Source organism: Megascapheus bottae, chromosome 31 (assembly GCF_031878675.1).
Source record: "Megascapheus bottae isolate mThoBot1 chromosome 31, mThoBot2.hap1, whole genome shotgun sequence".
NCBI classification, from domain to species: domain Eukaryota; kingdom Metazoa; phylum Chordata; class Mammalia; order Rodentia; family Geomyidae; genus Megascapheus; species Megascapheus bottae.
In genome coordinates this window covers 5,195,021-5,221,778 of record NC_143539.1, presented here as the reverse complement: position 1 = coordinate 5,221,778, position 26,758 = coordinate 5,195,021, and the positions used below count along the sequence as shown (strand labels likewise).

The window sequence follows — 26,758 nt, the reverse complement described above, 5'->3', positions numbered from 1 at the left end:
GCCGGGAGTTTGGCCTAGTGGTAGAGTGCTTGCCTAGCATGCACAAAGACCCCGGTTCAATTCCTCGGCACCACATACATAGAAAAAAAAAAAAAGCTGGAAGTGGTGCTGTGGCTCAAGTGGTAGAGCTCTAGTCTTGAGAAAGTCCAAGGACAGTGCTCAGGCCCTGAGCTCAAGCCCAGGACTGGCAAAAAAAATCAATCTCTCTCTCTGTCTCTGTCTCTCTCTCTCCCCCCAGCCCCCAGGGTTGAGTGTCTTGCCCCACAACTGGCAAAAAAAAAAAACACAAAAAAGAGTAACTCTCTCCTCTAAGGACTGGAACTTGGTATCTGAGGGTTGATTTTGCTCATTGGCTAGCTCTCTACAACCAGAGCCAGACTTCCAATCCCTCCTTTCTTTGTTTTTCTTTTCAAGCCCAGTCCTGGGGCTTGAACTCAAGACCTGCGCACTGTCCTTAAACTTTCTCAAGGCTATTGCTCTACCACTTGAACCACAGCACCACTTCTGGCTTTTTCTGTGTATGTGGTCCGGAGGAATCAAACCCAGGTCTTCATGTATGCTAGGCAAGCACTCTACCACTAGGCCACATTCCCAGCCTCTTTTTCTTTTTGTCCAAGACTGGGACTAAAGCTCGGTACTTGATGCTTTGGCTCTTTGGCTGGTGCTCTACCCACTGAGACATACTTCCAACCCCAAAATTCTGTGTTTACTTTTTTGTGTGTGGGTACTGGATCTATAACTCAGGGCTTGGGGGAGAGAGGGTCTTGCTTGGCTTTTCACTCAATGTGATGCTCTACCCCTTGAACCACAACTTCTGGCTCTTTGGTGGTTAACTGAAGGTAAGGGTCTCATGGACTTTCTTGCTCAGGCTGGCTTTGATCCTTAATTGTCAGTTCTGGGCCTACTGAGTAGCTATGATTACAGGCATAAGCTGCCAGAGCCCAGCCTGGAGTGGGCCTTTTAAAATGTCAGCAGATCTGCACTGGGTTCAATCCCCAGTGCAGAGAGAGAAAGACAGGAAGTCTTAAAAAGTACCAGCGCCACCGTCCTGAGTCACAATTCAAATAAACTAAGGGCAATAAAGCAATATTGCTGGCAGACGTACCTAGCACTGAGCTACAGACTCATTGGGGAGGAGTGGATGGGACTAAATATAAGTCGTGAACCATTGTTGACACTAGCCAGCCAGTCCTCTGTGTGTGTGTGTGTGTGTGTGTGTGTGTGTGTGTGTGTGTGTGTGCTGGGAAAGGAACCCAGAACTTCCTGTCTCTCACTGAGCTAAGGCCCCAGAGCCACTTCCTATATTTAAAACCCTCCTGTGGTTTCTTTCTTCCTTCCTTTCTTTCTTTCTTTCTTTGGTGTCAAATAATGCCTTACCTTTTATTTATTTTTTAAATTGGAACCATACCATATTTATTTAGTAGTACATCTTTCCTTTTAATTTTACTGCTTTAAAGTCAAATTCATTGTAAAAGATCTCATGATATATGATATATATAAAAATTTTTTTGCTCATGATACTGGAATTTGAACTCTGTGCTTGCTATATGGCACTTTACGACGTGAGCCATGTTGCCAGTCCTTTTGTTCTAATTAGTTTTCTTTTTTATTTTATTTTATTTATTACCTCTTCTCATGTTTTGTCCCCGTTTCCCTCCCCCCACCCCCTCCCAATCATCTTGTTTTCCCCCCTTCCCTTCCCTATTTCAAATAAACAAATAAATGTATATACAATATACCAGGTAACCAAGTCAGATACAGTAACCACATGAGATTCACCATTGGGGGAAAAAGAAAAAAGAAATAACATAGTACATTAAGAACAACAATCACAAAGATAAACCTCTTGTCTCCTGTGGTTTCTAATTCCTCTTTAGACTTCAGACTCTGTGCCCTGCCACTCTGCCTTTCTGTCCTTTGATTCTCATGAGTGCTCATTTAGCATAGAGTTGCTGAATATCTATTATTTGATAAGTCCTGCCCAGATAAGACTGAGAAAAAAACAAGATAGCGAAGCTGGCAATCTAGAATGTGTCCACTGTGGAGTAAGGGAGGAAAGCGTGACCAGGGAAGCCTTCTGCTGTGGTAACATTACAGCTGAGATCAGAAGGGAAGGAGAGTCCCATAAACAAAGAAATAAAGGAAGGATAAAGAAGGCTCAACCAGTGCAAAGGCCCTGAGGCATGCTTGAGGACTGGAACTTCCAAAAAATGGAAGACCAGAAGACCAGACTCTGAGAGGATATGGTGCAGAAGATTCCGTGAACACAGCATGATCCTTCCCATCTTGAAGCCTGGTCACTTGCTCTTCTTAGGATACCTTGACTCTAATAGGTCTACTTAACCTCCCCTAACCAAAAAGAATATACGATCTGGACATCAGTGGTCTTCATCTGAAAGACTGACCACCCCTGCTGTTTCCCTAGGTGCCTAGAGATACCAGGAAGGCCATAAGTGCAGACTGCCTAACTCTAGCCGGGCAATCTAAGCCTAGCTGTAAACATTCCATTATAGATCCAACAGAGAAGCCCCCACCTCCTTTAGCCTAATGGCTCTTTGCACTAATCCTCTGCCTCCCTGCTAGACCCCACAAAACCCCATTCCTGAGCCCATCTCCTTACACAAACCTCCATACCCACGGGAAGGTCTGTGCCCCCTTGCTGGCAATAAACAGTTCTAGCCTGTTGAGATATAGTCTGGCCTGTTCTTTCCTCTCTCCTCCACTTTCCTAACAGCATCTGTAATCTCCCCCCCCCCACCAGTCTTGGAGCTTGAACTCACAGCCTAGGTGTCCCCAAGTCTCCTGTACTCGAGGCTATTATTCTACCACTTGACCTACCGCAGCACTTCTGCCCTTTTCAGAGTAGGTTATCGGAGATAAGAGTCTCATGGACTTTTCTGCCTGAGATTGGCTTCCAACCTCAAGTCCCAGCTTCCTGAGTGTGAGCCACTGGAGTCTGGTTGCATGTGTAAGCTTAAGTACTCTGGAGGCTAAGATCTCAGGATTCCCGTTAGAAGTCAGGCTTGGGTAAGAAAAGCTGTGAGACTTTTTATCTCTAGTTAGCCAGCAAAAAGCCAGAAGTGAAGCTGTGGAAAGGACAGCACCTAGGACCTGAGTTCCAGCCCCACCTCGCTCTCTCTCTCTCCCACACTCACACTCACACTCACAGAGTATCCACATAATTTATTGATCACCCTCGTCAAGACAGTGGCAGGATCCAGCCAGTTAGTTATGAAGGACATTTAGTTCCCAAACCCAAATAACCCCAGGTCATGAGACTGGGCGTCCACCCATGCAGAGAGGACACTTTCGGGCACTCCATGGTCCTTTTGGTGCAGGGCAGGGCCTTGTACTGTCCCTGCCTGGGCACAGTGCCAGTAAGGCTTGACGCTGGAGACTTGGCACCGGAGAATGGACCTCCTGGTCACCCGGAGCCAGCCCGGCCAGACTCAGGGGGCGGGGCGAGGGGGCGGGGCGGGGCCTGAGACGGTGGAGTTTGCGTGCGCTCTCATTGGCTGCCGGCTCGCCCGAGCCCCGCCCCCGCCCGCTGGGGGCGTTGCCGCGCTGGGGGTCGGGAGGGGCCGCCAGGGCGGGGCTCTTTCGTTTCCGTCGGTCGTGGGGTTTGAACGCAGAGCTCGGGCGCTGTCCCTGGGCGTGTGAGCTCCCGGGAGCCACAGCTCCACTTTGTTGGTTAACGAGAGATGAGGTTCACGGACGTTGATCCCCCAGGCTGGCTTCAGAGCAGGGTGACCAGCGTGAGCCACCGGTGCCTGGCTGTGAGAATTTATCTTCGCTCCGCACTCCCAATCTGTTCCCAGATAAGAAACCCAGGCGCCTCGTGGAATTTCGAGAGAGGCCAAAGAGAGAGCAGGCGCGGTCCTGGGGTCTCAAAGCTCAAGCTGGTGCACCCAGGCCGCCGGCCGCGCGGGCCGCCCCTGCGCGTGCGTGCCGACGCCTGGTCTGCCCGGAGTGGGAGGCGCGGGTGGGAGTGATGCCCGGAGGAGGGGCGGATCTGGGAGTCCCTGGGAGGCAGGGCCTGCGTTCGGGAGGCAGGAGAGACCCGGAGCCCCGTCCCCGGGGAGGGGCTGAGCCGCGGGTGCAGAGGCGAGCGGGGGTCCTGGGTTGGGGGTCTGCGTGCCATCCCCTCCCCCCATGGGGATGGACTGGTGTCGGGATGCTTCGACTCGTGGGGCGGGGAGGTGCCCGGGGGCCCGAATGCCTCTATTCCGAGGGCTGCATTAAAGCCCCAGATACTTGGGACCCACGAAGGAAAAGAGAAAAATGTCCATCAGGGAACGCGTTCCCTTTGCATCTTCCTCTAGGTGTCCCGCCTATCCTGCGCGGCCTCGGCGCCCTCCCAGGGATGAAATTTATGGGGAAGGAGGGCTCGGTTGGGGCGCCCGCCCGCCCGTGGATGGAGGGGACGCGGCGAGAAGCCCAGGAAAACGGCCGCGCCCAGTGAGGCCCCGCCCACTGCACACATAGACCCCGCCCCTAAGACACACAAATCCCCGCCCACCACGCCCGAAGCCCCGCCCCTGAGCCTTGGAGGCAAAGCCAAAGGACTTCAGCCTATCCTGTAAAGCTCCATTTATCCTAGTTTGGTGATGAATGGGACGTGAGTTGTGCCTAGAGGCCCCACCCACCCCGCCTTGGGTATAAATTGCCAAGAGACTGTCTTAGTCTATTTGCAAACCACGCCCTCCCGTGGCCCTGCCTCACAAACAAAGCTCAGGACCCCAGCCTCCTTGTGGATGCACCTTGTTTCCAAACGTCCCTGACGGTCGACCTGAGCCCCCCAGCCTCACCCCATGAGCTTGGTGATCACCTACCCCTCTGCCCCCAAGTTCCTGTGCCAGCAAGATGTTGGAGTGGAGCTAAGACCCAGGCCAGGGGCACAGGTCCTGGCATGGCTCTCAGGGTGCTGGGCCCCAAGGAGGAGGGGAAGGCACCTGGCCTGTGGGTAGGGGTGGTGGAGGAAGGCCCAGGAGAAACACACTTTAGGGGAGGGAGGGGCAAAAGATGGAAGGCTCAGGATTTTGACTGCTCAACTATGCCAGAAAACCATGCAAACATCTGTTTATTATTGCCAGCCAAGGGACAGGTAAGACCCCTTTTCACAAGGTGTCTGAGGTGGGGTGGAAGGCGGGGTTCTAGGTGTGGATATGTGAGCCAGGGACTTGATCCTGGTGGTTAAAGATTTATGGCTGCTGACCAAGGGGCAGAAAAAGGGGATCAAGGTTACTCTAAGAGTATCACTGCCAAATATGGTTGTAACTGCTCCAAAGGAGTGCCAGGCAGGGAGGCTGTCATTTATTAAACCAGCCTAGTGTAGCCTAAGCTATGGAAAAAGCCTACTGCACTAACAGTGACCATTCAGGATCCCTCCAAAATGCATCCTTCTGGGAGGATTTCAGGATGGACACTGAGGCTAGAAATGGACACCTTGGTAGTTTTGGAGGAAACTTTGGCAGCTTTGGGGACTCAGGAAGGAACCGCATTTGGAGCTCCTTGGGATGATCAATGCAGGGGGAGGAAAGCGGAGATGACTCTCCTGGAGGCAAGGTGATACCGTTGTACAGGGACTCAGTCAGGAGAAAACAGTGAAGCCACATTTTGAGACATCAATTTGGGAATGTTGATTAGGAAGCCAGCGGCTAGAGGTGGACTCCTGTCTCAAAGACCTGCAGCTCAGACTGGCTCTTGCACAAAGCTTTAAAACAAAGAATTCAAGTCATGGGCCGAGAGAGTGGCCTAGAGGTAGAGTGCTTGCCTAGCATGCATGAAGACCTGGGTTCGATACCCAGAATCACATACACAGAAAAAGCTGGAAGTGGTGCTGTGGCTCAAGTGGTAGAGGACTAGCCTTGAGAAAGAAGTGTCTAATGACAGTGCCCAGGCCCTGAGGTTAAGCCCCAGGACTGGTCCCCCCACCAAAAAAAAAACTGAAATCACAAGTCACGTCCCTTACTGGTGGCTCACGCCTATAGCCCTTGCTACTCAGGAGGCTGATCTGAGGATCGCAAGGCTCAAAGCCAGCCCAGGCAGGAAAGGCCGTGATTCTTCTCTCCAATTAACCACCTGAAGTAGAGTTGTAGCTCAAGTGGTTGAGCACTAGCCTTGAGCAACGAAGCTGAGACAGCGCGTAGTCCCAGGGCTCAAGCCCCAGGACTGGGGAGTGGGGGTAGAGCCAAGTTCAAGATCCCTGGCTGGCATTGGTCCTCAGATGGGAGAATCTCAAGGCTGTAATGTTCCCCAGCGGTTCTCACCCCAACTCAGACAGGCCATGCCAGAACCCCGTCTGTTCCCCCACTCCCTCAGTGGAGTCCAAATCCTGAGGCTGGAGTTGAGAGCCCTGAGGCAGCCCCACTCCAGGACTTTCCACTGCCTCTTGGCCTGTGGTGGGTGGGGGCCTCGGGAGACGCTGAGATGGGGCAGCTACTCCAAACCAAGTCTCCTTTATTAAACACCTGTGCACACACTCACATGTATATAACACAATCAGGCAGGGCACCTCAGGCCTGGGGTACCACCCCGTACAGCTGGTGAGGAAGTAACCTCTGCTTCTCGTTGCAGGAGTAGATCCATCGGGGTCGGACGAACGCCAAGGAAGGGTTGTCCATCAGAGCCTGGGGGAGGGGGGCACATGGGAATGGGTCACTAAGGAGTTGCCAGGGTGAGTTTGGGGTGAGGGGTGCCCTTTCTGTGCCCTTCTAAGGCTCACCTCCTCGAAGCTGGGATCCCAGTCCTGGGCCGTGATTACAAACTGGACTCGCTCACTCATATAGTCCTCGAGCTCCCTGATGGGGAAGGAGAAAAGGGGCAGAGGGCACATGAGAGACTTGGGAGTCCCTTCTCCCAACATCAGACTCCTCGTGGTTCTCTCTCGAGGCACAGCTCTGCCTCCCAGGTGCCAGCCTTGCCCAGCCTCCGAGGTGAGGCCTCAATGCCGGGCCACATTCTAGAGATGGTGGAGGCCGCCTGGGAGGGGAGCAGTGTGAGGGCTGGCCTGTGTCCCCCAGCCTGGCTGCCCCTCCCCACACTCCCCACACTCGGACTGACCCGTTGAAGGCCGTGACATAGCGGATGAGCCTCCGGCGCTCGTCCCCGGGGAACTCGCCGTACAGGAAGAAGTGCTTGCCCTGGAAGAAGTCTGTGGAGGAGGAGGAGGACAGAGTCACATGGGGTGGCACTCAGAACCTTCTGGAAGCTTGTCTGCACCCCTGCCTGCTGCTGTGCTAGTCCATCGAGTCAGGTGGGGGCTTCATGGATGCAGTGGCGGGGTGCAGGCTGGCAGCCCCAGAGTTGGCACTGTTCCATGTTAGCTGGTCCCTCCTGTCCCCTGGGGTGCGGTGGGGTCAGTGCCCTCCCCCTCCTCCACTGTCACCCCAACAGGCTCAGCAGGCCCTGCTGCACCCCACCCCCAGCAGTCGTGCCCCTGGTGATAATGGCGACAGAAGCTCAGGGTGCCACCAGAGGGAGCTCAGTGCCCTGACCCAGGCTGGGGAGGGGTGGGGTGAGGAGGGCAGAGCATTGGCACTGGGTGGGGGAGGCCCAGAGGCCCCACCAGGATGGCACCCCAGAGGAGGCTGAGGAAAGGGGCCAGCCCAGGAGGCAGTGGGCAGGGCGGTAGCTGCTGGGGGCGTCCATGGCTGAGAGGCGCAGGGCTGGCCCACCTGGGAGCTCTGGAACAGGCAGGTCGGGGGTCTCAGGGTGGTCGTCACAGTCCGTGTTCTCGTCTGTGGAGCCTGCGTAGGGGTCCTCGCCGTTCTCCTCGGGCCCCTGGGGCTGCCGCTGCTCCCTCTGCTCTGCCACCCTGGTAGAGCAGGGAGTTTCAGGGAGCGCCCTCTCCCCAACCCCTCACCCAAGGCCAGCTGGCCTCACCTCCGCAGCTCGTCCTCCGTGTCCCCAGACTCGTCCGCCCCGTTGTCCTGTCCTGCCAGGAGAAGCTCAGTCAGGCAGAGCCTGTGCCCTGTCTTTTGATAACTCGGCCACCCCTCAATTCTGCAATGGCACTGGGCACCCCATCACCCCAACTTCAGGCCCAGTGGTCTCCACCCAGAAACCCCTCCTCCTACCTTTTATCTGCAACACATCCATTCCTCCCTCAGACCAGGGGTTCCAGCCCCAGCCACCTCCCTCTGCCCTGGGAGTCCAGCCCCCCCTTCCCCCCATGTTCTCACCAGCTGGCTCCTCCTCATTATCTGTATCTTCCGGGGGTCCTGGAGAGGCTGCTCTGGTCAATTCAGGGGTTCGGGGTTTTGGGGGTGAGCTGGATCCTTGTGTCTGGGGGAGCTTAGCTTTGGTCTGTGGATGCTGAGAAGGGTGGGTGGGTGAGGATGAGAGAGGGCTGCCTGGGGGGGGGGTGACCCTCCCCAGCCAAGGCTCCAGACCTTTCGGGGACGCCTGGGAGCTTCGTCCCCACTGCTGCCACTGTCGGAGGCCCCCTCATCCTCACTGCTGGAGCCAGGCCCTGCCATGAGGTACCTAGGGAGGAACGGGGCGGGGGAGGGGGTTGGACAAGCAGATCAGAAGACATAAGAGGGAGAGGAGGGGCGCTGGGCAGTGGCAGCTACAGGACTTAACCACTCCCGTATCCCTCCCGTCCACCCCAGAAGGGACCCCATAAACTCTGAGCACCCTCTCTCCTTCCCTTCTTTTGTGGAAGAGGGGAAGAGAAATCAAGGTTAGCTACTCATCAGGAGAGATGATGAAGGGAGGTTCACATCTGAGCTACTCATGAGGCTCACATCTGAGGGCTGGAAAGTCCTGCGACTCTTATGGCCAGTGAACCATCAGAAACCAGAAATGGAGTTGTGGCTTAAAGTGGTAGAGTGCCAGCCTTGAGCAGAAAAGCTCAAGGGCGTTAGCCCAGTCCCTGAGTCTAAGCAACCGCCCCCATATATACATACACATATACATATACGTATACATATATATATATATATATGTGTATCTCACAATACATTGCACCTGCACCGTGCGTGGTGCAGTGAGCCTCACACCTCGCAGTGTCATCTAGGGTGACTCAGAACAGAACAGGTATGTGTGTGTGTTATCTGTGTGCTGGAATCAGGACTTGAACTCAGCCGTGCACGCTCACTTGGCTTTTTCATTCAAGGCTGGTGCTCTGCCACTTGAACCATAGCTCTACCTCCAGCATTTTGCTGGTTCATTGGAGAGGGAAATCTCATGGACTTTCCTGCCCAGGCTGGCTTTGAAGCCCCATCTCCAGATCTCAGCCTTCTGAGGAGCTGGGATGGCAGGCGGGAACTAACAAGCCAGGCAGACCCCACTTCTGCTCCATAGCCACAGGCTGGCCCAGCACCTCTCAGAAGTCTTCTGTGGCTCCTCTGCCTGCAGGGTGGGGCAGCTGCCCGTCCCTGCCTCTGCTCCCCAGTCTTCTCATTCTGAAAGGCTCACCCTGGGCTCGCCGTGTTGGGTTAAACCAATCTAACCCCTCATCCATATTGAGAGGCCTTTCAGGAGGCCTCCACATCTGGGTCCCAGGACTGAGGAGCCCGGGGACTGAATGACTGAATCACCCCCGTGCCTGCCCCCACCCTACCCCTCTGCACTGCTGTCCCTGGCTGCAGCGCCTTTTCCTTCTGTGCTAAGGATGTGCCACCACGTCCTGTGACCCATCCAAGCCCTAGGCCCTCTGCTGTCGTAGGAGCGGCAGACGCTGGGCCCTGAGCAGTGGACTAGCGGGGGCTGGTCCTGGGGTGAGGGCGGCGTGGGGAGCGGGGGCTCACCTCCGGGAGGGGAGCCGCCGGCGCATGCGGTGACAGTCCAGCACCCACTCCTTTCGCACTATGCGGCCTCCCAGGCCCAGGACCTGGCTGTACTTGGGTGTGTTGGCAAAGGCACAGCTGAGGGAGCAGAAGAGAGGGGCATCAGCGAGCTGTGATCTGAGGGACACGGGGGAAAAGGAGGGGTGAAGGAGGAAGAGACAGAATAAGAGAAGCCAAAGAAGACCAGAGAGAAAAGCAGGCAGAAACTGCAAAAGACAGAGGGACAGAAGTAAAGGGGAGGCAGGAGGGGAGGGAGAGATGACAGGGAACGCAGGCCCCGAGGTGAGGGCCTACATGAGGTGGGTGCTGTCTGGGGTCCAGTCTGGCCGGTACTTGGCCCCCAACTCCAGGGCCTTGTCTCGCAGCTCGGAGCGGAAGGGGTTCTGGAAGCCACTCAGCACCACCACCACGCCCTGAAGGACTTTCCCCAGCTCCTGGACGCCTGCTCGGGTGCTCTTGGGCTTAGGTCCTTCTCCCCGGGGCTTGTCTGGGACGGGGGCCGGCGCTGGGGTGGACACGGAGGCCGTGGTTGGGGACCGGGTGGTAGACTGCACTGCAGAGCCAAAGCAGAGATTCAATCACACTACAGGGACCCGCATACTGCTCCTCCTCCCTCAGATCCAGGGGCCCAGGGCCCAGCCTCCTCCCTCAGATCCAGGAGGACACCTGAGCCCCGGCTCCCAGGGAAACAAGGTGCTCACCTTTGGACTTCTTGAGCGCAGGTGACAAAAGCTGGGCTGCTGGTTTGCTGGTGGCCTTCCTTTCTTCTACATTCAAATCCAACTTCCTCTTCCCTTTGGGGGTCTCCTGAGGCTGAGTGGAAGGGACCGGGCTGAGGACTCCAGAAGCTCTCTTCCCCAGTCCCTCGGGTCTCCAATCTCACCTTGGAGGAGCTGCCTATGGCCTTGGACACAGGGGAAGCTGAGGCAGCACTGGAGGCTTGCAGTGTAGCGGCAGCGTAGCTGGGCCCGGCAGGCTCACTTGATGTGGCTACAGAGGGAGAAACAGAGCCAGGATGAGAGGCCAGGGTCCTAGGGACCTCTACTGCTTACCTAGGGGACATGCGTGGCCCCCAGCACCTGGCAGTGACCGGAGGTCTGGTGCTCTGGTTTCCACACGCACCTGGGGACGCCTTGCTGATGCGGCTGAAGAAGAGAGAGCCGGGCCTCAGGGAGCTGGCATTCTCCTCCTCCTCCTTCACCCGGAACTGGCCAAGCTTGGTCACCGTGGCCTTCTAAGTTCCCACAAGGTCAGGGATGTGGGAAGACTGTGGGTGGGTGGGTGGGGTGAGGAGTTAGGGATGCGGCCCTGGGAGGCAGGGGCGGCTTACCTGGGCAGGGGCCTCCTCTTTGTCTGGGGGGCCGTGAAGTCGGATAAAGCTGAGGCCATAGGGGGAGTCCTGGGGAAGCAGGGGTGGGGGCCGGGGTGTCAGGCCAGGCCAGAGCTGAGCCCCAAGAACCCTTCAGTTAAAGAAGCCCGTTTCTGTCTCTGTCCTCTCTGGGACAGAGGACTAGGCAGGTAGCCCAATTGGGCTGAGGAGGGGGGAACGGCACACTGAACTTCGCTGGCTGCCCCACCCAGCCCACTTATGCCCGCCTTCTTGCCTGATCTACTTCCAGAACGCAAACCTACTCGGGCATATCACTCGGCGCCGGAGGCAGGGGGAGCCTGGGACATTCCCCAAAGACCCCAGCTGCTCACTGCTCCCAACCCTGGGGGCCTCAGCCTCAACCCCACTCCTCAGAACCCAGGCACCTTGCTATAAGGCTGGCTGCACACAATCTTCACACGGTCCCAGCGCTTCTCCGCGGCCGCCCGCACCAACTTGTCAGACCCAAACATGCGGACGCGGTTGAGGTTGGAGCCACTGCGACTCTCAGAAGGGGACATGAAGGATGAGGTGACCAGAAGGACCTGGGTGGAAGGACACACAGGGACTGGGCAAGGGGGCACAGGCCCAGGCAGAGGACAGGGGTCACCAGCTCACATGCCTGCATTTCTGGGCCTCCAATGGACGTTAAATATATGTGGACACGTACAGCGTGGTGTATGGTATTTCAATACTCGACTCAGGTGTTGCTGTTTCTTTGTATGGGGAATATCAAACCCTCTACTACATAACTGATTCTTCTTTTTTTGTTTTGTTTTGTTGTTGGTCATGGAGCTTGAACTCAGGGCCTGAGCTCTGTCCCTGAGCTACTTCTCTACCATGTTGAGCCTCAGCACCACTTCTGGTTTTCTGGTGGTTAATTGGAGGTAAGAGTTACATGGACATTCCTGTCCTGGGTTGGCTTTGAACCATGATCCTCAGATCTCAGCCTCCTGAGTAGCTAGGCTATCAGGAGCCTATCATCAGCCAGTTTGGGTTTTTCTTTTTTCCTTTTTTTCTTGCCCATCCTTGAACTCGGCCTGAGCACTGACCTTGAGCTTTCTCAAGGCTATCACTCTACCACTTGAGACACAGCACCATTTCCAGCTTTTCTATGTATGTGCTACTCAGGAATTGAACTTAGGTCTTCATGCATGCTAGGCAAGGAATCTACCACTAGGCCAAACTCCTGGCCTGGTTTTTCTTTCTTTCTAACAATCCTGGGCTTGAACTCAGGTTGGTCATGGGGCTCTGGTCCTGGGCGCTGACCGTGGTGTGGTATTTAAACATCTTTTGAAAGTACACCATGGAGCCAGCAGAAAGGCCAGGAGGATCACAAGAGGCCATAAATGAGACTGCATCCTTCAAAGAGGCAGGAGAGGCAGGGGAAAGTATCAACTATTAGGCAATTGCTTCTTCACTCAGACCCAGTCACCTCTGGGATGTGAGCATTGCCTGGAAAAAAAAAAAAGCCCACTTTCCTGCAGGCCAGCTATGTGCCAAGCACTGCCAGTAGGGGGAGCTGGTGAGAAGAGGGCTTGCCAAGTGCTGCCAGCAGGGGGAGCTGGTGAGAGGTGGCTGGCTTTTTTTTGGTGGGGGGAGCGCTAAGAGGTCCACTCCTGGGTAAGCCCTGTGGGTTTCTCCGGAGGCTGCCCCTTCTGGTGGCCCAGGGTGAATCCAGCTTGCAGCTTCAGCACATACTTGCAGAGCCATCAGGGACATCACAAAGTCTGAATGCTGGTGTCCAGTGATGACATCTCCACACTTGTACCCTCTATCTCTACCACTTCTGCCTCCCTTTGGTCCTCTACCCAAGGGGAAAGAGCTCCCACACTGCGCCTTCAACAGACCTTAGCAGTGCACCTCATTACCTTAGCACCTCGTGTGAAATTCTCTGCCCTGGCTCACGCTGGCTGGGAATGTGGCATAGTGGTAGAGTGCTTGTCTAGCATACATGAAGCCCTGGCTTCAATTCCTCAGTACCACATATACAGAAAAAGCCAAAAGTGAGTGGTGCTGTGGCTCAAGTGGTAGAGTGCTAGCCTTGAGCTGAAATGCTCAGGGACGGAGCCTAGGCTCAGAGTTCAAGCCCCACAACTGACCAAAAAAAAAAAAAAAAAAAAAAAAAGAACCACCTGTTGTCTTCATCTCCCAGGGAGGTGGAGGGCAGTGTGCCAGTCTGCCAGGACAGCTCTGATGTGGGGAGGCCTGTCCTGGTCTGATGCCATGGCCCAGAACTTGATTTTACAGGCATTTACTGTGTATTTTATTGAATTGAAAATAAACCTCAATTAAAAACTAGTTTTCATTGCAAAAAGAAAACACATCTGGTAGGAAACAGGTTTGTTCACTTTACCTGTAAACTCTTTGTCACAGTAGTTTTATTTTGACCCACGCAACATTTCATTAATGAAGCAGCTAGCTACCAATCAGTTTTAAGAAGGAGAAAGAGAAGGAGAAGATGAGCAAGACAAAGAAGAGAAAGAAGAAGAGGAGGAAGAGGAGGAGGATGAGGAGGAGGAGGAGGAGGAGGAGGAGGTGGAGGAGGAGGAGCTAGGTACTGATGACACATGATTGTAAACCCAGCTACTGAGGAGGTCAAGATCTGAGGATCCTAGCTCAGAGTCAATCCTGGCAAGAAAGTCAGTGAGACTCTTACCTCCAATAAACCAACAAAAAAAGACAGAAGTAGAGCTGTGGCTCAAGTGGTAGAGTGTATTATTCAAGCCAGTCTTGACCTCTGGGCTGAAACAGTTCACAGTCCCAGCCTCCAGAGAACTGGGTCCACGTGTATATACCACCATGCCTGGTTTGTGCATGTCTGTCTCTCTCTATGTCTCTCTGTCTCTGTCACTATGCCTCTCTCTGTCTCTGTCTCTCTCTGTCTCTCTGTCCTGGGGCTCTGGGGCTGTGACAGCCACCTCAACAGTATAAGTTAGGGAGCTGGGAATGTGGCTTAGTGTTAGAGTGCTTGCCTAGCATGCATGAAGCCCTGGGTTCAATTCCTTAGTACCACATACGCAGAAAATAACAACAAGAACAAAAACTGGAAGCTGTGCTGTGGCTCAAATGGTAGAGTACTAGCCTTGAGCACAGAGAGGCTCAAGGACAGAGGCAAGGCCCTGAACTCAAGCCCCAGGATTGGCAAAAAAAAAAGGACTGTGCTGGGCTGCAGACGTGATTCAATGTTAAGAGGACTTGCCTAGCACCTGAGTTTAAACCCAGTACCACCAGAATGTGCTACTTTTAAAATAGCCAATATAAAGGCTGGGAGTTTGGCCTAGTGGTAGTGTGCTTGCCTAGCATGCACGAAGACCTGGGTTCGATTCCCCAGTACCACATGCATAGGGAAAAAAAATGCCGGAAGTGGTGCTATGTATCAAGTGGTAGAGCTTTAGGTCTTGAGAAAGCCCAAGGACAGTGCTCAGGCCCTGAGTTCAAGTCCCAGAGGACTGGAGAAAAATTCAAAATAACAAGTAGCAGACATTCCTTCTTGTAAATATTTGTCACAAATAAAATGGCTCACAAAGGCATCCCAGACAATGAAGTCTCCAACTGGGCGTGCACACCTGGAATCCTAGCCCTTGGAAGGCACAGACAGGAGGAGCACAGTTTGACATCTGCCTGGGCATAAGCTAGCAGGGCCCTGACTCAAAAACGAGCCAGGTGTGGCGGCACACGCCTGCAGTCCCAGCCCTGGGGAACAGGCAGAGGTAGGAGGGCAGTAGTTTAGGCCAAGAGAACAAGGCTCTTAGCCAAAAAGCTAAAGCAAAAGTCCTGGGGGCATGGCACTGGGAGGGAGGCCATGGGTCCTGGGGATAGGGCCTGTGTCCCCCGACCCTGCTCACCTCATAGTCTTGCTCGCTGGCCCCAGCTGCCGAGCTGCCCACCAGCACCTCCACGAAGGCGGAGCCATCGTTGCCGATGTCCAAGCTGTGGATCTGCTCCTCCTTCTCCAGCTGCAGGGGGACAGAGCTGCAGTGAGCACCTCTCCGCAGCAGCCTGGCTGGGAAGAGGGACGGCCCCCACTGGCCTGCCAGGCCTGTGCAGTGTCAGCCTTGGGTCCTTGGGGACCGGGGCTGGGCTGTGTCACTGTGCTCCTTGGCACACAGCCCAGGGCCTGGCATGGAGTGGGAGCCACTGAGTGGGCACCCCACCCCACAGCCTCCTGGCCACTCCAGACTCCTCACATCGTCTCCCCACACAGGGGTCTCTGCTGAGAGGGGATTGGACCTGAGGCTGCACTCAACCTGGGACCTGGCGGAAGGCAGGTGCCCGGAAGGGACGGGGCAGGGTGGGCCGAGCTATGCTCACTGATTTCTAGGACAGGGTCCCCTAGTTGCAGGCCTTGCTGCTCCCTAGGAATAAGGCACAGAGTAGCAGGGCTGAGAGGAGGGAGCAGGGGAGCAGGCAGACATCAAGGCAGACAGGTTTTCAAATTGAGACAAGCCTCCCTATGTCGCCCAAGCTGGCCTCCAACTTTGGATCCTCCTGCCTCAGTCCCCTTAGTGTGGGGACTCCAGGCATGCTTTATCACACCAGCTTCCACACCACGGAACACTGTGAAACCCAAAAGGCAAACACCAAGCTCGGCGAAGGGGGCTTGCGTCTGTCATCTTAGCTACTCAGGAGGCTGAAATCAGAGGCTTGAGGTTCCAGAGGTCAGCCGAGGCAGGAAAGTTTGTGAGACTTTATTTTTTAAATAGGCCTTGGTGGGGCTGGGAATGTGGCCTACTGGTAAGAGTGCCTGCCCAGCATGCACGAAGACCTGGGTTTGATTCCTTGGTACCACTGGCAAAAAAATAAAAGATAAAAATAAAAAAAAAAAAATAGGCCTCGGGGCTTGAACTCAGGGCCTGGGCTCTGTTCCTGAGCCTCTCAGTGCTCAAGGCTAGCACTCTACCACTTGAGCCACAGAACCACTTCTGGCTTTTTCTGTTTATGTTTACGTGGACTCGAACTCAGGGCTTTATGCATGCTAGGCAAGAACTCTACCACCAGGCCAAACCCTCCCCACAAAACTCTTATCTCCATCTAAGCACACACACAAAAAAGCCAGAAGTAGAACTGTGGCTCAAGTGGTAAAGCACTAGCTTTGAGCAAAGAAAGCTCAGGGACAGCATTCTGGCTGTAAGTTCAAGCCCAGGATGGGCACAAAAACAAATCAAAGCAAAAGAAGGGGTGAAACAGAAAACGCTGTGACTCTACTGGCAGAAAATCCAAGGGAGACCAAGGGAAATCTGTGCTGACAAGAACCAGGACAGGGGCTGTGAAGGCAGTGACGGAGCTGAGCCCGGGCAGGCCTGGTAACGGTCTGTGCTGGGGGGTATCTGGCTCCAGTCTGGGGTCACTGAACCCACACCTGATCCACATGCTTAGCCACACGCGTGTCACCAGCTGCAAACTGCACCATGGCAAATGAAGTGATTGTAAAGTCAGCAAGTCCTCAAAGCAAGCCGTGTACCATGGGGCTGCTGGACGCTGCTCCTCACATGACCAAGTGTGCCATGGTGACACATGTGGCAGAGCCATCCCCTCTAGGCCAGGCATGGTTGGTACCCACGTTGAACACCCTGCCCGGGAGCAGGTGACCAGCTCATCACAAGACCTCTTGTGGCCACAGCAAACAAAAAAACGTTGTATGAAGCTGTCACGAGCAGGGCAGAGGGCCACACCCCAGGCAAGGCCCAGGTGGTTGTGTAACACAACCAGTTTGGAGAACCACGGCGTAGCAGGGGAGCCCAGAGCAGCCAAGGGGCAGGCCAGATCTCTCCCCTAGCATCACCTCCAGAGAACACACGTCAGCTCCTGAGAGCCCCAACTCCCTGCCTAGGGGACGTCTGGCATTTTCCAAAGGAAGAATTTATGTGGGGATCCTGTAGCTATCAGAGCAGTTTCTGTCCCTCCTCTGCTCAAAGCCTTCAGTGTCCAGCCTCCCAGACCAGAGTAAAAGCGTGAGTCCCAACACTTTCCAGGCCAGGTGCTGGTGGCCGCCACCTGACATCCTGGCTACTCAGGCTGAGATCTAATGATTCTGGTTCAAAGATAGCCTGGGCAAGGAAAGTGAGTAAGACTCATTTTTTGTTTTTTGGGGTTTTTTTTGGTGGATCATGGGGCTTGATCTCAGCCCGGGCGCTGTCCCTGAGCTCTTCACCTCAAGGCTACCACCCCAGTTCCCACTTTCTAGAGGTTAACTGGAGATAAGAGTCTCAGATCCTTTTGTGCCCAGGCTGGCTCTGAACCTTGATCTTCAGATCTGAGCCTCCTGAGTAGGATTACAGGCGTGTGCTACCGGTATAAGACTATCTCCAATGAACCACCAGAAAACCGGAGGTGGAAATGTGGCTCAGAGTGGTAGAGTGCTATTCATGAGGAAAAAAGCTCAGGGACAGTTCTACCTAGGCACTGAGTTCAAGCCCCCAAACTGGAAAACAACAACAAAACAGAAAACAACACCAAAACGGGACATCCCAATACCTCTTTCTGAAACTGTTTCCATTTGCTCACTTTGGTGTTGGCCACAATACCACCACTTTCTCCCAGGCCAAAGAATACTGCTTTGCCCACTCCCCCCACCCCCACACACCTCCTGTCTCTTCTATCACCAGCGTCTCTGCTCCTATTGTGGCTGAGTTCACAGAACCACATGGGATCTCCTGGGTTCATCATGATCAGAGAGCCTGACAGCTCCACAGTAAAATCACAAGTTCTTCCCTTTGTACAAACACCCACGTGTTGACAGATCCCTTCTCCAGACAGCATGTCACCAAATTCCCACAACCACTCTGGGTTTGGATATCATTATTCTCAATGGACAAACTGAGAAAAGAAAGAAAAAGTACCTAAGGTCACCGAGTGAATAAGATGGAGATGTGGATTTTGAATCTAGGTCCCCAAACATAATCAAAATCATCAGCAACCTGGATCTCAATTTATATTTAAAAGGCTGGCTCTCAGGCAAGTTGCATAACTCACCTGAGCCTCAGTTTCTTCATCTGTAAAATACAAATAGCAAGCCTGGGTCAAGGGGTTTTATGAGGATTCAATGAATCAACTCATATGAAGTATAGACAATGGAGACTGCCAGCTTTTGTTTTTTGTTTTTTCATGCTGTGACCAGTACTAGAACACAGGGCTTCTAGCTGTCTCTTGGCTTTTTCACTCAAGGCTGGTACGCTGACACTTGAGCCACATCTCTGTTCCTAAGAACACACCCAAGACAAGACACAATCACATAAGCCTTCCCCCCTCCCATCAACACTCCTCCATTCAGGACTAAGGAATGTAGCTGACAGAGAGAAGGACAGCCTGTGGGCTGGCTGTGTGTGGCTGGGTAGCTGAAGCCAGTGTATAAAGTCAAAGAAGAATGAGAAAAGGTAGTTTAAAGTACAAATGAACTCAAGCCACAGCACTGTCGTTTATTAGTGCCAGGTGGCATGCAAGACGGGCTACAAGGGGATACTTAAAATGCATTCAGCCCTCTTTCTCCTATCAGCGCCTTGGACCTGTCAGCAAAGCCTCCTTAAGTGTCAAGCCATCTCAGGTGGAATCATTTTACTCCTTTGCCTCCCCCACTCCAATTCACAGCACTGTGGTGTGGATTTAGTGAGGAATATGTATTCAGAGGACTGGGAGTTTGGTCTAGTGGTAGAGTGCTTGCCTAGCATGCAGGAAGACTTGGGTTAGATTCCTCAGTACCACATACACAGAAAAAGCTAGAAGTGCTCAGGTCCTGAGTTCAAGTCCCCGGACGGGCCAAAAAAAGCATTCAGAACCTAGTCAGTATTCTAGAAATGATGGCTTGGTCTGGCCACTCATTTCCCCTCGATAGACTTCAGCTTCCCCATTTTAAAGGGAAGTTAGAAGCCAGGCTCACCCCTGTCATCCCAGCTTGTCAGGAGGCTGAGATCTGAGGATCACAGTTCAAAGCCAGCCAGGACAGAAAAAGTTCCTTAGACTCTTATCTCCAACTAATCAGAAAACTAGAAGTAGCTCAAAGTGGTAGAGCCACTTCCTTGAGTGAAAGGGCTCAGGGACAGCTGTAACCAGGCCCTGAGTTCAAGCACCATGAGTGACCAAAAAATAAATAAAAGAAAGTGGAAGCCGGGTGCAGCGGTTCACATCTGTAATCTTAGCTACTCAGGAGGCGACGTGTGTGAGAATCGAGGTTCAAAGCCAAGCCAGCATGGGCACTAAAGAACGAGAGACTCTTATCTCCAATTAACCACTGGAAAATGAAGTGGGGCTGTGGCTCTAGGGGTAAGGTGATAGCCTTGAGCTGAAGAGCTCAGGGACAGCACCCAGTACCAGAGTTCAAGACCCACGGCTGAGCGCCCCTCCTCAAAAAAAAAAAAAAAGAAAAAAGAAAAGAAAGTTGAAGCCAGGTGAGGGTGGCTCAATCCTATAGCTACTTAGGAGACTCAGATCTAATCAGATCTAGGGATCAAAGTTTGAAGCAGAAAAGTCTATTGGATGTTTTAAACGGCAAAAAGGAGGTATAGTTCAAGCAGTAGAGTAGCACAGGAATACAAGGTCCCTAGAATTGGTACACACAAGTACACACACACACAGAGAAAGCAGCTGATGTATAGGTCAGGTCCAGCTACCTTAGTTGGAGGCCCATATAAAAAAGAAACAAAAGAAGAGGAGGTGTGGCTCCAGAGGTAAACCCCAAATTAGGCCCTGAGTTCAGTTCCAGGTATTGTGAAAATAACTCAATTTGCTTGTTTTTCCTGGACACCTCCTAGCCTGGCTCCTATCGACTTTAGTAGGTGAGGTACATGGTCATGATTCATTCTGTCTTAGTTGAGGAAACTGAGGTCCAGAAGGCGGAAGCAACTCACTCAGCGTACACTCAGGGTCCCAGAGATAAGATTTCTGGGGTCATCTTGGGCATAGTCCATGGATCTCTTTTCTCCTCTCTGAGGGGTACAGAAGCTGGGACCGGAAGAAAATAAATGACTGGACCTGGAGCCGGGTGGCTGAGCAGAATCTGCACCAGAGACTATACAGCCCTACGTGTGGAAGGCAGAGGAAGGGGAGGAAGCGGGGGAGGAAGCAGAAGTAAGTGGGGGGAGAGGAGGGCGCGGCTCACCTGCAGAACCACAGAGATGGTCTTCTCGCCAGCCTTGGCAGCCCGCCATTTCCGGTAAGTGTCTGCTTTTAGCAGGTTTTCTGCACAGTGAGTCTGCAGACACGAGGACAGGAGAGTTAAAGCGGAGAGGAGACCTCTGGGCTCCCAGCTCTCAGCTAATTCCTGAGCTTTCCGGGTCCTCGGCAATCTCCCCCACAAGCACACGTCTGCCCGGCGTTTCCCCGTCAGGTTCCTTTTAGGAGTTAGTTCTCCTGGTCCTCTGTTCTCTCTCCAAGTTCCACCGACGACCCCCAGAAGTTCCCAAACACGTCCCTCCCGGGCCTCTCAGAGTTCGCCCCACTCACCACCCTCCTCACACTTCTCCAGGTCCCCCTTTTGCACCTCACAAAACCCCCTTCATGAGTCCCCCCCCCCGTGTCCCACCCCCCCCCGCCCCCGGCCCGTGCCTCACCGAGTCCTGGCTGCTGCAGGACACGACGTGGCGGAGACGGATCTCCGGCATGTCAGAACAACCGTGGGCTTCTCCGGGACGGTCGGCGTTTTGTGTGGTTTCTCTCTTTTCTTCTTCTTTTTTTGTTTTATTTTTTTTTGGGGGGGGGGCGCAGAGAAGGCGGGGGAGGGGTGGTGTGGCGTCTCGCGCGGACTTCAGTGCGCAAGCGCGCGAGGCCACGGTCCTTTCAAACAGCGGCGCGCCGGCGCTGACGTCACCGAGGCGCATGCCCCGTCGCGTCTCTCCAGGGAGACGCGTCACGTTACCTAGCAACAAGGTTCCTTGGCCCCCCACACACACACACACACCCCGCCTCCCTTTGGAATCCCACCAATCTCTATCCGGTTTCCCGGTGACGTCAAGTCGCTTGCTGGGCGCATAGCAACAGGAGCGGCCGCAGGGATTGGTGCCTGGGAGAAAGTCGCCGTCCTGATTGGGTGATGCCGTCGCCAATCACACGGCAGCCGGAGGGCTTCGGAGCCGTCCTCGCGGAGAGGCGGGACTGGTTTGCAACCGGATCTCCTGCACCTGTTCGGGCGGCCACACACACTCACACACACACACACACACACACACACACTCACACACACTCACACTCAGGACTCTCAGCTTCGTGCCTGAGGCCAAGAGAGAGTCAGGGGAGAAGAGGGGGGCCTCAGTTCAACGCAGAGCATGTTCCCGAGCTGCACACTCGCACACACAGAGAAGTTCTAAAACTTCCACAGGTGCCTCAGTTTCCCAGTCTGTGACCTGCAGCCGCCGGTCTCCTCCCTCGCCCGCCTCCGGCCGCTGACAAGCACCCCTCTGTTCAGAGACCCAAGGCTGCCAGACCTGGGCGAGGTCCGAGCTGGAGCCAGCCCAAACACAGAAGAGCAAGTGTGTGCCGGCCAACAGGAAGGAGAAGGAAAGGGAGACAAAGGCGATCGGCCCCCGCAGGACGAGCCTGGACAAGCTGGGTGCTCCCAGGTCCCACCCCGCCCACGCCGGGCGCCTTCCTGAGAAGACGGCAGAGTGGGGATCCCAGTCCTTCTTTGCAGACACTGTACACCCACAGGAAATCAAATGACCTGGCTCCGACCTTGGGCTTGGAGGAAAACAAACAAACAACAACAAAAAAAAATGAGTGGTGGAAAGATGAGGAAGGGACTTTCAGGGGCCTGGAGCTGATTTTTGAGTTTTCATGGAGGAAGGGGCTAGGTCTGAGGTGTTTAGGTTCCTTTTGGAGGATGGTTTCACCTCCCCAACCTGTAGGCTGTGAAGGACTGCCCTGGGTTCTGACCTCAGCCATTTCTTACCCCAGGGTGAAGGTGGGTCCAGACCCGCCCTTCCCCAGCTTCCTATAAGGGCAGAGGACCCAGGACTGCAGACACACACACCATGAGACCATCCACGAGACAGAGGACCTTTCTGCTGGCCTTCACGCTGCTCTGCACCCTCTTGGGCATCGGTGAGTGACAACGGACCTGAATTTCGACCTGGGATCTCAGGAAAGAGAGGATTGACTGAGCAGAGGGGAGGGGGGAAGGGGAGGTCTCCTGGAGCCTGGCAAAGGGTAAGGAAAGAAAGCCTGAGGGTTTAATGGGCTGTTGAATCCTCTGCCTCTGAGGCAAGGTCTCAAAAGGAAATATCTGGATTCTAGCAAATGACTCGAAAGGGAATCCTTTAACATTTAATTTTAAAAGGAGATTTTTTTTCTTCTTATTTATTTATTTATTTATTTATTTATTTTTACCAGTCATGGGGCTTGAATTCAGGGCCTGGGCACTGTCCCTGAGCTTCTTTTGCTCAAGGCTAGCATTCTACCCACTGAGCCACAGCACCATTTCCGGCTTTTTCTGGTTCTGTGGTACTGGGGTATGGAACCCAGGGCTTTATGCTAGTAGGCAAGCCTGAACCCATGGCTTCTTTCTCTACCTAGATACAGTAATCCAGTCCTAGCCATAAGTTTCTTCGGACCTGAGGTCCCTTTTTTCCTCTTCCCAGACCAAGGAGTTCATACTCCAAGTTCTCCCTTCCTCCCTAGACCCCAGCCTCACATACCCCAGCCTGAATCCCTACTGTACACAAGAGTTCCACGCCCAAGAACCAGCTGGACCTGAAGTTTCACAGAAGCCCGAGGAAATCTTTGCCAGGCCCCCCCCCCTGCCCCCGAGCTTGCTGAGAGGACCCTGGCGTCCTCAAGGCCCCAGCCTTGTAATTAAGTAAGCAGACTCTACAGGGGAGTCGCTTCCCGCCCTTCTAGAAGCCGCTTTCTGGCATTACCACCGCTTCCTTGTCAGACTCTGGATGGTTCCGTGGCCCAGTAATCAACGCCCCACCCAAGATGAAACAGCCGGAGGCGCGGGGTCCCCCTCATTTCTGCATCCCCAAACCATCATCTCCCCTCCCTTCTCGGAAGTACAAAGTCGAAATCACCTAAGACCACCCTGCCCATGACCACAGACTCTCCTACACTGCAGGAAGCCCTCTAAACTGCGAGGTGTGCAAGGGTCCGGGAAACACGTGCAGCGGTAAAATGAAGACCTGTGAGGCCGGCAAGGACGCATGCGTGATTCTCGTGGGGGAGTCCAGCACAAGTAGGGGGCGTGGCTTATGCCGGGGGCGTGGCTTCGGTCTTGGGAGGGTTGGGGTGATCCAGGATAGAAGATACTGGGCTGGGGTGCCTCATCTCTGTTCTCGGGATGGTTGAAGCGTGGGGAGAAAGATTTAGGCAGAGAGGAGGAAATGACTGTCTGAGATGGGAGGAAGAGGTTGAATGATGGCGTTTGCCTTCAGGGATGCAGAGAATGAGACCCTCCAAAAGAGAGAAAGAAGGGAGAAGGGGATGGAGACATGGAAAGAAAAATAAATAAATAAATAACCCCACTAGGCACTGGTGGCTCCCGCCTGTTATCCTAGATAATCAGGAGGCTGAGATCTGAGGATCACCATTTGAAGCCAGCCGGACAGGAAAGTCTGTAAGACCCTTATTTCCAATGAACCACCAAAAAGCCAGAAGGAGAGCTGTGGCTCAAGTGGTAAAGTGCCAGCCTTGAGAAAAAAAAAAAAAAGCTCAGGAATAGTTCTCAGGATCGGCATTCCCCCTAAAAAACCTAAGAGAAAAAGTAGAATGGGAGGGTCGTACCGAAGACCAGTCTGGATGGGTGAAGGGAATGTGATCCAGGAAGACACACCCAGCCTAGTGTGTGTGTCTGTTTGTGTGTGTGTGTATGTCTGTCTGCCACCTGGGTGCTGTCCTTCTTTGCCAGTCCTTGGGCTTGAACTCAGGGCCTGGGCACTGTCCTTGAGCTTGCTCAAGGCTAGAGCCACTTGAGCCACAGCACCATTTCTGGTGGGCTTCATGCATGCTAGGCAAACACTGTACCAATAGGTCACACTCCCAACCCCTCCCTGAGCTCTTTGCTCAAGGCTACCACTCTACCATTTCTGGATTTCTGGTAGTTACTTGGAGATGAAAAGTCTCACAGGTCAGCACAGTGGCTCACACCTGTAATCCTAACTATTCAGGAGGCTGAGATCTGAGGATGGTGGTTCAAAGCCAGCCCAGGCACAAAAGGACCTGAGACTCTTATCTCCAATTAACTTCTAGAAAATGGGAAGTGGGGCTTGGCTCAAGGGTAGGGTGGTAGCTTTGAGCTGAAGAGCTCAGGGACAGCGCCCAGGCCAAGTTCAAGCCCCATGACCAAAAAAAAAAAAAAAAAAAAAAAAGTCTCACAAATTTTCCTGCCCAGGCTGGCTTTGAACCACCTTGGGGATCTAGGGATAGCACAAGGGGTGACTGTAAATGCACCTAAGACCACTGGAGTTGGGAGACAAAGCATCCTGGGGGTTGTTAGGAGAGACTTTGGGGGGGTGGGAGGAGCATAGTGGTTGGGCTGGACGAGACCATTTGTACACAGCCTGGGGGAGGCCAGAAGCAGCTTAGGAAAGAATTGCAGGCAGGCTGGACTGGCGAAGGCTGGAGGGGGGGACGGACTGGATGGAAGAGACAGTGTCATGGAGGTACCAGGGGCCACTCGCCACTTAATGAAATCACCCCGGACAGGCTACCAGGCTGATTAGGGGAGGGCAGAGCTTGGTCTCTGCCACCTAGCCACCCTGTGTTTCTGTCTCCACCTTGTAGAGGGTCAGAAGTCCGTGAACACCTTAAAGACTTGCATGAAGTTCAGCGACTGCTACTCAGGCTTCGTATCCACCACCATGAGCCCCGATGACTACATGGTGTCCAATGCACATTGCTGCCAGAGCGATGGCTGCAACCGTGGATCTGTGCCCCGTGAGTGCCAGCATGCACTGCCCCCAACCCTGCTCCCCCAGCAGGATAGGTGGCATCTTGCTAGTACTTTGTTGCTGGTTTCTGAGCCCCAGTTTCAGCAGGATTCAGTGGCCAAGCCAGGCACAGCAGCACATACCTGTAATCCCAGCATTTGGTGGGAGGCATAAGGCAGGATCATTAGTTGAGGCCAAGAGAAAGAATGAAAAGGCTGTGTCCATTAGCAACCCTAGGGGGTCTGGGGAAAGTGAGGGTAAGGGGTGTCACCTTACACTTCTCTCATCTGAAGCTCCACAGAACAACCGAACAAAGAATGGCCTGACGTGCCCATCTTGCATCGTGCCCTTCCAGGAGACCTGCCCCAAAACAGAGGCTGCCAGCTGTGTTGGCAAGGAAACTCACTGCATCTACTTTGCTGGCAGCGTCCAGGCTGGTGAGGAAGTGGCAGGGAGGTGGAGGGTGGAACTTCTCTGGCCTGGGGAAGGAGGGAGCCCTACAGCAGCAGGCTGGAAGGCGGCAAGGTGGGAGGAGGGCAATTCCTGGGTCAAAGGAAAGGAGCCCACTACAGTGCTCCCTTCCCCTTTGCAGGAATCATCAACGCCAAATTTGCCACTCGAGGCTGTGCCACACAGAGTGCCTGCCACACCAAGGTGGGGGCGGAAGTGCCCTCCCCCTCCTACCTCTACTTCCTCCGCCGGGCAGACTGCCTGCCTGCCTCCCACCCCTCCAGCAGGGCCCAGTGAATGTGTGGCCTTCAGTCTTTCTGTGTCCCCGGCACTCCAGCACCTATAAATTAAAACAGACTCACAGAACAAGTCCTGATACAGTGCATCTCTGAAAGGAGGGAGGGAGAGGGTGAGGACCTCGACCTTCTTTCTGATTGTCTCTTGGGGGAGCTGGCTTTTAGTTAAGGGGAACCCTTTGCCATGCCCCTGTGCTAAGTATTTCCCATATTCTACCTCAGTTTGCCATCTCAACTCTGAATTTTTTTTTTTTGAGGAGGGGAGAGGGTTGGTTCAGATGAGGTCTCACCACATATCTTAAGCTAGCCTTGAATCCTCCTACCACTGCTTCCCAGGTGCTGGGACTACATGTGTGCACCACCGTGCTTGGTTCTGACCCTTCTCATTTAGTTCTGCAACTGTTTGCTTCAGCGTCCTCACTCACCTCTCGCCCCTTTTTGCCTCAGTTTCCACTGCGCGTACTTTCTATCACTTAGTGGATGCCTTTATGAGAGTGGCGATCCTGCAGACCATTTGCATAAACAGTAATCATCCTGACAGCTGCCACTTACCAGGGTCCATTAGTTGGCTGATGCCAAACCCTGGCACCACCTGGGAGAGTCCAGATCATGCTACAATAACAAGTCCTAATCTCGGCAGCTGAAAACAACAAAGCTGTATGAATCATCTAATGCCACAATAATGCTGTGTAACAACCATTCCCAGCCCAGCTATTCTTGTTTCTAGGGGTTTGTGGGTTGGCCTGGGTGGTTTCTACCTCTAGCTGCAGATTGACTGGTTTGGAGTTAGTTCAGGGACACAGTGTATGTTTTGTGGACTTCCACAATATTCCAGATTGGGTTCCTGATAGAGACTCTCACATCAGATCACAGGATCTCAAAAATTCAGTGCATTTTAAGTCTCATTGTTACCCTCAACTTTTTCCTGGCAATACTGGGGATTGGACTCAAGCCTTGAGCTGGCTAAGCAGGCACTCCGTCACTTAAGCCACAGCT

General features: G+C 53.8%; 2 protein-coding genes across 3 annotated transcripts; one reads left to right on the top strand and one right to left on the bottom strand.

Moving 5' to 3' along the window:
• Window positions 1–6,447: 6,447 nt before the first annotated feature.
• Xrcc1 (X-ray repair cross complementing 1) lies at window positions 6,448–20,975 on the bottom strand. The gene is made up of 17 exons (XM_090322888.1): window positions 20,709–20,975; window positions 20,258–20,350; window positions 15,012–15,122; window positions 11,550–11,708; window positions 11,125–11,193; window positions 10,917–11,028; window positions 10,678–10,784; window positions 10,496–10,607; window positions 10,089–10,347; window positions 9,756–9,872; window positions 8,394–8,487; window positions 8,184–8,316; window positions 7,885–7,936; window positions 7,677–7,816; window positions 7,063–7,153; window positions 6,725–6,800; window positions 6,448–6,629 (listed from the first exon to the last, which is right to left on the bottom strand). Exons 1-17 carry the CDS (start codon window positions 20,973–20,975, stop codon window positions 6,516–6,518), a joined length of 2,106 nt encoding a protein of 701 aa, XP_090179014.1. The 3' UTR covers window positions 6,448–6,515.
• Pinlyp (phospholipase A2 inhibitor and LY6/PLAUR domain containing) lies at window positions 20,227–25,851 on the top strand. 2 transcript variants are annotated; one of them, XM_090322879.1, is made up of 6 exons: window positions 20,227–20,311; window positions 22,048–22,194; window positions 23,207–23,323; window positions 24,871–25,023; window positions 25,310–25,453; window positions 25,609–25,850. In XM_090322879.1, exons 2-6 carry the CDS (start codon window positions 22,125–22,127, stop codon window positions 25,761–25,763), a joined length of 639 nt encoding a protein of 212 aa, XP_090179005.1. In that variant the 5' UTR covers window positions 20,227–20,311; window positions 22,048–22,124; the 3' UTR covers window positions 25,764–25,850. The 2 variants fall into 2 exon arrangements, with proteins under 2 accessions (XP_090179005.1, XP_090179006.1); XM_090322880.1 differs by lacking the exon at window positions 23,207–23,323 and having other exon boundaries at window positions 25,609–25,851.
• Window positions 25,852–26,758: the final 907 nt, after the last annotated feature.